The sequence below is a fragment of the Erinaceus europaeus genome, unplaced genomic scaffold (genome assembly GCF_950295315.1).
Source record: "Erinaceus europaeus unplaced genomic scaffold, mEriEur2.1 scaffold_939, whole genome shotgun sequence".
In the NCBI taxonomy this organism is placed as follows: domain Eukaryota; kingdom Metazoa; phylum Chordata; class Mammalia; order Eulipotyphla; family Erinaceidae; genus Erinaceus; species Erinaceus europaeus.
This window is the reverse complement of record NW_026648236.1, coordinates 1-12,412: the sequence shown is the minus strand read 5'-3', so window position 1 is coordinate 12,412 and position 12,412 is coordinate 1. Positions and strand designations below refer to the sequence as shown.

At 61.0% G+C, this 12,412-nt stretch overlaps 1 protein-coding gene across 1 annotated transcript; it reads left to right on the top strand.

The window, feature by feature from the left end:
• Nucleotides 1-324: 324 nt before the first annotated feature.
• Nucleotides 325-4,114, top strand: LOC103128050 (uncharacterized). The gene is made up of 3 exons (XM_007538927.1): nt 325-382; nt 3,465-3,896; nt 3,957-4,114. Exons 1-3 carry the CDS (start codon nt 325-327, stop codon nt 4,112-4,114), a joined length of 648 nt encoding a protein of 215 aa, XP_007538989.1.
• The last annotated feature ends 8,298 nt before the right edge of the window (nt 4,115-12,412 follow it).

Below are 12,412 nucleotides of genomic sequence, written 5' to 3'. Positions count from 1 at the left end.
TGCCTGGCCTGGGGACCCAGAGCTGGGGGCGAGAGACCAAGGTCACCCAGCCCCGGCGCCCCAGCTCCCAGGGCTGCCAGGCCGGGGGTCCCGGGGCGCAGGTGGCGGCGTCAGGGAGGGGGCAGCCCAGAGGGAGGACGGCGGCGGGGGCAGCCGGGTGCAGAGTGGGCGATCTGCGGGGGGAGCGTCCGGTCCTGAGGACCCCGTGCCTCTGGGTGCCGGGCATGTGGGCTCACCCAGGAAGCTGCGGGGAGCTCAGGGTGGGAGTGGGGGCCGGGCCGGGCCGGGCGGCTGAGGGAGGGTGCGGGCCAGAGGGCATCGGCCATGCGGGCAGGGCCTCGTATGGGTATGGGCCGAGAGCTGGAAGCTGGACTGGGCCGGGGTGCGGGCGGGGGCCGAGGGCGGGCCGGGGTGCAGGGCAGGGGTCGCCCGCATGGAGGGGCCGGGGTGCAGGGCAGGGGTCACCCGCATGGAGGGGCCGGGGGCCGGGGCCGGGGTGCAGGGCAGGGGTCGCCCGCATGGAGGGGCCGGGGTGCAGGGCAGGGGTCGCCCGCATGGAGGGGCCGGGGTGCAGGGCAGGGGTCGCCCGCATGGAGGGACCGGGGTGCAGGGCAGGGGTCGCCCGCATGGAGGGGCCGGGGGCCGGGGCGGGGTGCAGGGCAGGGGTCGCCCGCATGGAGGGGCCGGGGCCGGGGTGCAGGGCAGGGGTCGCCCGCATGGAGGGGCCGTGCCGAGTAGACCCGCCCTGAGCTCAGGGGACCGCGGTGCTTCATGGAGGAGAGTGGTGTTGATGTGTGTGGAAGTTGTAGGACAGTGAGGACTCCCTGTCCCTCTCTCTCCCTCTCTCTCCCTCTCTCTCTCTCTCTCTCCCTCTCTCTCTTTCACTTTCTCTCTCCCTCTCTCTCCTCTCTTTCTCCCTGTCTCTCCCTCTCTCTCTTTCTCTCTCTCCCTCTCTCTTTCTCACTCTCTCTTTTTCTCTCCCTTTCTCTTTCTCTCTCTCCCTCTCTCTCCTCTCTCTTTCTCCCTGTCTCTCCCTATCTCTCTTTACCTCTCCCTCTCTCTTTCTCCCTCTCTCTCTCTTTCTCTCTCTCCCTCTCTCTCCCTATCTCTCTTTCTCTCTCCCTCTCTCTCCTCTCTCTTTCTCCCTCTCTCTCTCTTTCTTTCTCTCCCTCTCTCTCCCTCTCTCTCTTTCACTTTCTCTCTCCCCCCCTCTCTCCCTCTCTCTCTTTCTCTCTTTCCCTCTCTCTCCCTATCTCTCTCTTTCTCTCTCCCTCTCTCTCCCCTCTCTTTCTCCCTCTCTCTCCCTAGCTCTCTCTTTCTCTCTCCCTCTCTCTCCTCTCTCTTTCTCCCTCTCTCTCCCTATCTCTCTTTACCTCTCCCTCTCTCTTTCTCTCTCTCCCTCTATCCTTGTCTCTCTCCTCCTCTCTCCCTTTCTCTTTCTCTCTCTCCCTCTCTCTTCTCTCTCTTTCTCCCTCTCTCTCCCTATTTCTCTTTACCTTTCCCTCTCCCTTTCTCTCTCTCTCTCTCCCCCCTCTCTCTCACTGGAGGGGTGGTGGGGGGTCACTTGTCCCCAGAGCTGGGACTGTTTTTTATGCAGACAGAGATATAAAGAGAGAAAGCGAGAGACAGAGAGGGAGCGACACCACGGAACCAAAGCCCCCCATGTCTGTGCTCCTGTGAGGTGCCAAGACCACACGGCATAGCTTGCGCCCTGCCTGGCAAGTCTCTGTCTCTCTGTCTCTCTGTCTCTCTCTCTCTTTCTCGGGCTCTGGAGGGATCGGCACATGGTGGGGGCCCAAGGGTGGTCCAGGGAGACAGTGGGTGCCGGCACAGCAGACTTGAAGGGGGTGGAGAGCTTGGGGTGACCCTGGTGCGGGCGGCGGGAGCGGGGGACCCTCTGGTGGGCTGAGAGGGAAGGGGTCCCGGCCCCGTGCCTGCAGAGGCTCCTTGGGACATGCGGGGATCCCTGAGCAGAGGGGCGGCACCCAGGGGTGGCCTGGGGCTTCCCAGACTGTGGAGACACTTCCTGGGCGGCTTAGAGGACACCCCCAGTGTGGGGGCCGGGGCAGCTGGGCAGAACCTGGGCGCCGAGCACTGAATGTCAGGCCTGGGGGCAGCTTTCCAGATGGTGAGTGGGTGGGGGCACTTCCGAGTGGCGTGACTCCCGGCGGTGGGAGGGCAGGGCTGGAGTCAGCAGGGTCTCTCTCTCTCTCTCTCTCTCTTTCTTTTAAAAATATAATTAATTCTTCTTCCCTTCTTAAAAACATTTTATTATTTTCATAAAAGAGATACAGAGAGAAAGAGAGAGCCCAGAGCCCTGCTGAGCTCTGGCTGATGGTGTTGCTGGGGACTGAACCTGGGGCCTCAAGAGTCTCAGGCAGGAGAGGCTTTTTAAAAATTATTTTTATTTATTTTCACCTTTTTGTTGCCCTTGTTTTTTTTTAATTGTTGTTGTAGTTATTGTTGTTGTTGATGATGTCGTCGTTGTTAGATAGGACAGAGAGAAATGGAGAGAGGAGGGGAAGACAGACACCTGCAGACCTGCTTCACCGCCTGGGAAGCGACTCGCTGCAGGTGGGGAGCCGGGGTGTGAACCGGGATCCTCCCGCTGGTCCTTGCGCTTCACGCCACGTGCGCTGACCCTGCTGCACTACCGCCACCCAGAAAAGGCATTTTGCAGAACTATAATGCTGTCTCTCCTGTCCTGTTACTACTACTATTATTATTTATTTATTATAAATTCAATGTTTTAAATTTACTTATTTCCCCCTTTTGTTGCCTTTGTTGTTTATTGTTGTTGTTGCTATTTATGTTGTAGTTATTATTGTTGTTGTTATTGCTGTCATCATTATTGGATAGGACAGAGAGAAATGGAGAGAGGAGGGGAAGTCAGAGAGGGGGAGAGAAAGACAGACACCTGCAGACCTGCTTCACCGCCCATGAAGTGACTCCCCTGCAGGTGGGGAGCCGGGGACTCGAACCGGGATCCTTACGCCGGCCCTTGAGCTGAACCCACTGCACCACTGCCCGGCTCCCGTTTTTTAATATTTTATTGATTGATTTATTTATTCATGAATGCTAGGCAGAGAGAGAGAAAGAAGCAGACATCACTTGGTCCCCATGTGCTGCTGGGGACTGAACACAGGACCTCATGCTTGAGAGTCCAATGCCTTATCCACTGCACCACCACCCAGACCACTATTTATAATTTTTTTACCCAGAGCACTGTTCAGCTCTGACTGATGGTGGAGCTGGGGATTGAACCTGGGTTCTGGAGCCTCAGGCAGGAGAGTGTTTTTACAGAACCACCATGCTGCCTTCCACATCTGAAGAAGTTTCTTCAAACAGAGAAGGGGGGAGAGAGTGGGGGGTCCCTGGGGCAGGAGCCTGTCTCCTGGTGGGGGGGGGGCAGGACCAGGGTGCCGAGCCCAAGGCCCACCGCTCACCCCACTCTCCCCCCCCAGCTGGTGCCCATGGCCGCCCGCTGAGCACGCTCGGCCCGCCGCCCGCCCCCCCGCCCGGCCGGACCCCCAGTTCCTCTCGTGGTGACCCCCCAGCCGCAGGCACGGCCCCGCCCCCGCTGCCCCGGTGGTGGCCCGCGGCCCCCCGGCTGCCGGCGGTCAAGCTGGAGTCTCTGAAGCGCTGGAACGAGGAGCGGGGCCTGTGGTGCGAGAAGGGGCTGCAGGTGCTGGTGACCACGGTGGGCGCCTTCGCGGCCTTCGGCCTCATGACCATTGCCATCAGCACTGACTACTGGCTGTACACTCGCGCCCTGCTCTGCAACGCCTCCGCCAACCTCTCCGACGACGGCCCGCCCCACCGGCCCGGAGCCGCTGACAAGAAGGACCCGGGCGGCCTCACACACTCGGGGCTCTGGAGGATTTGCTGCCTGGAAGGTAGGCCCTGATGGCCCCCAGCATGGGCCCCCAACGTGAGACCCCCTCTGGAACCCCCAGTGGCCCCCAACATGGGCCCCAACATAGCCCCTAACATGGGCCCCAACATAGCCTCCAACGTGGAACCCAACATAGCCCCCAACATGGCCCCCAACATGGGCCCCAACATGGCCCCCAACATGGGCCCCAACATAGCCCCAACATGGGCCCCAACATAGCCCCCAACATGGGTCCCAACATAGCCCCAACATGGGCCCCAACATAGCCCCCAACATGGGCCCCAACATAGCCCCCAACATGGGACCCAACATAGCCCACAACATAGCCCCCAACATGGGCCCCAACATAGCCCCCAACATGGGCCCCAACATAGCCCCCAACATGGGACCCAACATAGCCCACAACATAGCCCCCAACATGGGCCCCAACATAGCCCCCAACATGGGCCCCAACATAGCCCCCAACATGGCCCCAACATAACCCCCAACATGGCCCCCAACATAGCCCCCAACATGGCCCCAACATAGCCCCCAACATAGCCCCCAACATGGGCCCCAACATGGCACCCAACATGGCCCCAACATGGGCCCAACATAGCCCCCAACATGGCCCCAACATGGGCCCCAACATGGGCCCCAACATAGCCCCGAACATGGGACCCAACATAGCCCCCAACATGGGCCCCAACATGGGCCACAACATGGCCCCCAAGATGGCCCCCAACATGGGCCCCAACATATCCCCCAACATAGCCCCCAACATAGCCCCCAACATAGCCCCCAACATAGCCTCCAACATGGCCCCAACATGGGCCACAACATAGCCCCAACATAACCCCCAACATGGCCCCAACATGGGCCCCAACATGGCCCCCAACATGGCTCCCAACATAGCCCCCAACATGGCCCCAACATGGGCCACAACATAGCCCCCAACATGGGCCCCACATGGGCCACAACATAGCCCCCAACATAGCCCCCAACATGGCCCCAACATGGCCCCCAACATGGCCCCCAACATAGCCCCCAACATGGGCCCCAACATAGCCCCCAACATGGCCCCCAACATGGGCCCCAACATAGCCCCCAACATGGCCCCCAACATAGCCCCCAACATGGGCCCCAACATAGCCCCCAACAGAGCCCCAACATGGCCCCAACATGGGCCCCAACATAGCCCCCAACATGGCCCCCAACATAGCCCCCAACATGGCCCCAACATGGGCCCCAACATGGCCCCAACATAGCCCCCAACATAGCCCCCAACATAGCCCCCAACAGAGCCCCAACATGGCCCCAACATGGGCCACAACATAGCCCCCAACACAGCCCCCAACATAGCCCCCAACATAGCCCCAACATGGCCCCAACATAGCCCCCAACATAGCCCCCAACATAGCCCCCAACATAGCCCCAACATGGCCCCAACATAGCCCCCAACATAGCCCCCAACATAGCCCCCAACATAGCCCCCAACATAGCCCCAACATGGCCCCAACATGGGCCACAACATAGCCCCCAACACAGCCCCCAACATAGCCCCAACATGGCCCCAACATGGGCCCCAACATAGCCCCCAACATAGCCCCCAACATGGCCCCCAACATAGCCCCCAACATGGGACCCAACATAGCCCCCAACATGGGCCCCAACATGGCACCCAACATGGCCCCAACATGGGCCCCAACATAGCCCCCAACATAGGCCCCCCAATAGGACCCCCTTCCTGGGCCCCCTCAACTTAGACCCCCAACATGGGCTCCCCTAACATGAGACCCCCTAATATGGGTCCCTCACACAGGACCCCCCAATATGGACCTCCTAATGGGACCCCAACAAAGACCCCACAATATGGGCCCCCAACGTGGGCTAACCCGCATGTGGGCCATCCTCCTGGGTCCCCCAACATGGCCCCACATGGGTCCCCCACAAGGAACCTCTTAGGAGCCCCCAACAAAGGACCCCCCAACATGGGCTCCCAACAAGGTGGCCTCAACCCCGTCAACAAGGGGACCCTCAACACGGGGGCGGCTCGTCCTCAGGCCACACCCTGGAGGTAAGGGAGACAGAGACACAGACAGCTCTGCCCTGAGCCTCACCCCTCCCTGCGCCCCAGCCGGCCCTCCCCATCCCCCTGCATGTCCCCTCCAGCCTCCTTCCTCCTCTGTAGCATCCATTCATCCATTCACTGCTTCACCAGGCACAAAGCTTTCCTTCCCCTTGCAGGTGTGGACCGGGGCTTGAACCCGGGTCCTAGTGGACTGTAGTGTGTGTGCTCAACCAGGTGCGCCACCACCTGACCCCTCCTCTCTCCTTTCCCCCTCTCCCTCTCCCTCCTTCCCTTCTCTTCCGCTGTCTCCCTCTCCCTCTCCCTGTCCCTTTCACCCTCTCCTCACCCTTCCTCTCCTCCCTCTCCCTCTCCCCCTTCTCTCTCCTTCTCTCCCTCTCCCTTTCACCTTCTCCTTCTCCCCCTCCCTCTCTCTCTCTCCCCCCCTCCCCTCCCTCTCTCCTTCTCTCTCTCTCCCTGTCTCTCCGTCTCTCTCCTTCTCTCTCTCCTACCCTCTCTCTCTGGCCTGGCCACAGCAGGAGCCCTGAACCAGCACCTCTGCTCTGCCCTCTGCCCTCTGCCCCCACCCCCTGCAGTGCTGACCCCAAGGGTCCCCGTCTCTGCAGGGGTGAGGGAGGCGCAGGAGGTCCAGCCCCTCGCCAGGCTCCTCAGAGAAGCAGGGCTGAGGGGCGGGTTCTGCACTGAGGGGCCGGCGCCCAGCTGGGGTCGAGTCACAGTGGCCCGCGCCCACCGCTTCCACCAGCCAGGGCCCGCGGCCGCATCCCTGCTCCCCATGCCCCCTGAGGGCCCCTGCGGCCCCCCGTGAGCCACCCTGCCACTTCAGGCCCGGCAAGAGCAGGAGGAGGCCGTCCCGGCACCCGGGTCCCGGGCTGACAACGGGGGCTGCAGTGGGCCACGAAGTCTGGCGGAGACTGCGGGGATGTGTAGGCCTCGGCCGCCAGATGCCACCAGGGGACATGTGCCCTTCATCCATCCCCAGCCCACCCACCCACCCATCCGTCTATCTGTCCATCCATCTGTCCATACACCCACCAGCACTTGCAGAGATTACCCAGAGTTCTAGACATCCCTGTTCTTAGACAATTGCAGTTCTCTCTCTCTCTCTCTTTTCTTTTTACTTTCTTAGTTTTATTTATTTATTGTTGGATAGAAACAGATAGAAATGGAGAGGGGAGGGGGAGAAGCAGAGGCCGGGTGCTGCACAGAGGGTGACGTGCACACAGTCAGAGCCCCGTCTCCACACCTGCAGGGAGTCAGGTACACAGGTCACGTGCACACAGTCAGAGCCCCGTCTCCACACCTGCAGGGAGTCAGGTACACAGGTCACGTGCACACAGTCAGAGCGCCGTCTCCCACCTGCAGGGAGTCAGGTACACAGGTCACGTGCACACAGTCAGAGCCAAGTCTCCCCACCTGCAGGGAGTCAGGTACACAGGTCACGAGCACACAGTCAGAGCCGAGTCTCCCCACCTGCAGGGAGTCAGGTGTACAGGTCACGTGCACACCGTCAGAGCCGAGTCTCCCCACCTGCAGGGAGTCAGGTGTACAGGTCACGTGCACACCGTCAGAGCCCCGTCTCCCACCTGCAGGGAGTCAGGTACACAGATCACGTGCACACAGTCAGAGCCCCGTCTCCACACCTACAGGGAGTCAGGTACACAGGTCACGTGCACACAGTCAGAGCCCCGTCGCCCCACCTGCAGGGAGTCAGGTACACAGGTCACGTGCACACAGTCAGAGTCGAGTCTCCCCACCTGCAGGGAGTCAGGTGTACAGGTCACGTGCACACAGTCAGAGCCCCGTCTCCCACCTGCAGGGAGTCAGGTACACAGGTCACATGCACACAGTCAGAGCCCCGTCTCCACACCTGCAGGGAGTCAGGTACACAGGTCACGTGCACACAGTCAGAGCCCCGTCACCCCACCTGCAGGGAGTCAGGTACACAGGTCACGTGCACACAGTCAGAGCCGAGTCTCCCCACCTGCAGGGAGTCAGGTACACAGGTCACGTGCACACAGTCAGAGCCCCGTCTCCCACCTGCAGGGAGTCAGGTACACAGGTCACGTGCACACAGTCAGAGCCCCGTCACCCCACCTGCAGGGAGTCAGGTACACAGGTCACGTGCACACAGTCAGAGCCGAGTCTCCCCACCTGCAGGGAGTCAGGTACACAGGTCATGTGCACACAGTCAGAGCCGAGTCTCCCCACCTGCAGGGAGTCAGGTGTACAGGTCACGTGCACACCGTCAGAGCCCCGTCTCCCACCTGCAGGGAGTCAGGTACACAGGTCACGTGCACACAGTCAGAGCCCCCTCTCTCACCTGCAGGGAGTCAGGTACACAGGTCACATGCACACAGTCAGAGCTGTGTCTCCCACCTGCAGGGAGTCAGGTACACAGGTCACGTGCACACAGTCAGAGCCCCGTCTCCCACCTGCAGGGAGTCAGGTACACAGATCACGTGCATACAGTCAGAGCCCCGTCTCCCACCTGCAGGGAGTCAGGTACACAGGTCACGTGCACACAGTCAGAGCCAAGTCTCCCCACCTGCAGGGAGTCAGGTGTACAGGTCACGTGCACACCGTCAGAGCCGAGTCTCCCCACCTGCAGGGAGTCAGGTGTACAGGTCACGTGCACACAGTCAGAGCCCCGTCTCCCACCTGCAGGGAGTCAGGTACACAGGTCACGTGCACACAGTCAGAGCCCCGTCTCCACACCTGCAGGGAGTCAGGTACACAGGTCACGTGCACACAGTCAGAGCCCCGTCGCCCCACCTGCAGGGAGTCAGGTACACAGGTCACGTGCACACAGTCAGAGCCGAGTCTCCCCACCTGCAGGGAGTCAGGTGTACAGGTCACGTGCACACAGTCAGAGCCCCGTCTCCCACCTGCAGGGAGTCAGGTACACAGGTCACATGGACACAGTCAGAGCCCCGTCTCCACACCTGCAGGGAGTCAGGTACACAGGTCACGTGCACACAGTCAGAGCCCCGTCACCCCACCTGCAGGGAGTCAGGTACACAGGTCACGTGCACACAGTCAGAGCCGAGTCTCCCCACCTGCAGGGAGTCAGGTACACAGGTCACGTGCACACAGTCAGAGCCCCGTCTCCCACCTGCAGGGAGTCAGGTACACAGGTCACGTGCACACAGTCAGAGCCCTGTCACCCAACCTGCAGGGAGTCAGGTACACAGGTCACGTGCACACAGTCAGAGCCCCGTCGCCCCACCTGCAGGGAGTCAGGTACACAGGTCATGTGCACACAGTCAGAGCCGAGTCTCCCCACCTGCAGGGAGTCAGGTGTACAGGTCACGTGCACACCGTCAGAGCCCCATCTCCCACCTGCAGGGAGTCAGGTACACAGGTCACGTGCACACAGTCAGAGCCCCGTCTCTCACCTGCAGGGAGTCAGGTACACAGGTCACATGCACACAGTCAGAGCTGTGTCTCCCACCTGCAGGGAGTCAGGTACACAGGTCACGTGCACACAGTCAGAGCCCCGTCTCCCACCTGCAGGGAGTCAGGTACACAGATCACGTGCACACAGTCAGAGCCCCGTCTCCCACCTGCAGGGAGTCAGGTGTACAGGTCACGTGCACACAGTCAGAGCCCCGTCTCCCACCTGCAGGGAGTCAGGTACACAGGTCACGTGCACACAGTCAGAGCCCCGTCTCTCACCTGCAGGGAGTCAGGTACACAGGTCACATGCACACAGTCACAGCCCCATCTCCCACCTGCAGGGAGTCAGGTGTACAGGTCATGTGCACACAGTCAGAGCCCCGTCTCCACACCTGCAGAGAGTCAGGTACACAGGTCACGTGCACACAGTCAGAGCCCCGTCTCCCACCTGCAGGGAGTCAGGTACACAGGTCACGTGCACACAGTCAGAGCCCCGTCTCCCACCTGCAGGGAGTCAGGTACACAGGTCACGTGCACACAGTCAGAGTCCCGTCTCCCACCTGCAGGAAGTCAGGTACACAGGTCACGTGCACACAGTCAGAGCCCCGTCTCCCACCTGCAGGGAGTCAGGTACACAGGTCACGTGCACACAGTCAGAGCCCCGTCTCCCACCTGCAGGGAGTCAGGTACACAGGTCACGTGCACACAGAGCCGTGTCTCCCCACCTGCAGGGAGTCAGGTACACAGGTCACATGGACACAGTCAGAGCCCATCTCCCACCTGCAGGGAGTCAGGTACACAGGTCACGTGCACACAGTCAGAGCCCCGTCTCCCACCTGCAGGGAGTCAGGTACACAGGTCACGTGCACACAGTCAGAGCCGAGTCTCCCCACCTGCAGGAAGTCAGGTACACTGGTCACATGCACACAGTCAGAGCCCCATCTCCCACCTGCAGGGAGTCAGGTGTACAGGTCACGTGCACACAGTCAGAGCCCCGTCTCCATACCTGCAGGGAGTCAGACACAGGTCACGTGCACACAGTCAGAGCCCTGTCTCTCCACCTGCAGGGAGTCAGGTACACAGGTCAAGTGCACACAGAGCCCCGTCTCCCCACCTGCAGGGAGTCAGGTACACAGGTCACGTGCACACAGTCAGAGCCCCGTCGCCCCACCTGCAGGGAGTCAGACACAGGTCACGTGCACACAGTCAGAGCCCCGTCTCCCACCTGCAGGGAGTCAGGTGTACAGGTCACGTGCACACAGCCGTGTCTCCCCACCTGCAGGGAGTCAGGTACACAGGTCACGTGCACACAGTCAGAGCCCCATCTCCCACCTGCTGGGAGTCAGACACAGGTCACGTGCACACAGTCAGAGCCCCGTCTCCCACCTGCAGGGAGTCAGGTGTACAGGTCACATGCACACAGTCAGAGCCCCGTCTCCACACCTGCAGGGAGTCAGGTACACAGGTCACGTGCACACAGTCAGAGCCCCATCTCCCACCTGCAGAGAGTCAGGTACACAGGTCACGTGCACAGAGTCCCGTCTCCCCACCTGCAGGGAGTCAGGTACATAGGTCACGTGCACACAGTCAGAGCCCCATCTCCCACCTGCAGGGAGTCAGGTGCACAGGTCATGTGCACACAGTCAGAGCCGTGTCTCCACACCTGCAGGGAGTCAGGTGTACAGGTCACGTGCACACAGTCAGAGCTGTGTCTCCCACCTGCAGGGAGTCAGGTACACAGGTCACGTGGACACAGTCAGAGCCCCGTCTCCACACCTGCAGGAAGTCAGGTGCACAGGTCATGTGCACACAGTCAGAGCTGTGTCTCCACACCTGCAGGGAGTCAGGTGTACAGGTCACGTGCACACAGTCAGAGCTGTGTCTCCCACCTGCAGGGAGTCAGGTACACAGGTCACGTGCACACAGTCAGAGCCCCGTCGCCCCACCTGCAGGGAGTCAGGTACACAGGTCACGTGCACACAGTCAGAGCCCCGTCTCCCCACCTGCAGGGAGTCAGACACAGGTCACGTGCACACAGTCAGAGCCGAGTCTCCCCACCTGCAGGGAGTCAGGTACACAGGTCATGTGCACACAGTCAGAGCTGTGTCTCCACACCTGCAGGGAGTCAGGTGTACAGGTCATGTGTACACAGTCAGAGCCCCATCTCCCACCTGCAGGGAGTCAGGTACACAGGTCACGTGCACACAGAGTCCCGTCTCCCCACCTGCAGGGAGTCAGGTACACAGGTCACATGCACACAGTCAGAGCCCCGTCGCCCCACCTGCAGGGAGTCAGGTACACAGGTCACGTGCACACAGTCAGAGCCCCGTATCCCCACCTGCAGGGAGTCAGGTACACAGATCACGTGCACACAGTCAGAGCCCCGTCTCCCCACCTGCAGGGAGTCAGACACAGGTCACGTGCACACAGTCAGAGCCGAGTCTCCCCACCTGCAGGGAGTCAGGTACACAGGTCATGTGCACACAGTCAGAGCTGTGTCTCCACACCTGCAGGGAGTCAGGTGTACAGGTCACGTGCACACCGTCAGAGCCCCATCTCCCACCTGCAGGGAGTCAGGTACACAGGTCATGTGCACACAGTCAGAGCCCCGTCTCCCACCTGCAGGGAGTCAGGTACACAGGTCACGTGCACACAGTCAGAGTCCCATCTCCCCACCTGCAGGGAGTCAGGTACACAGGTCACGTGCACACAGTCAGAGCCCCGTCTCCCCACCTGCAGGGAGTCAGGTACACAGGTCACGTGCACACAGTCAGAGCCCCGTCTCCCACCTGCAGGGAGTCAGGTACACAGGTCACGTGCACAGTCAGAGTCCCGTCTCCCCACATGCAGGGAGTCAGGTACACAGGTCACGTGCACACAGTCAGAGCCCTGTCTCCCCACCTGCAAGGGGGTCGCTTCACAGGTGTTGAAGCAGGTCTGCAGGTGTCTGTCTTTCTCTCCCGGTCTGTCTCCTCTCCTATCTCCATTTCTCTTTTTTCTATCAAATAAAATGGGGTGTGGGAGGGAGAGCGACAGAGACCCCTGCAGTCCTG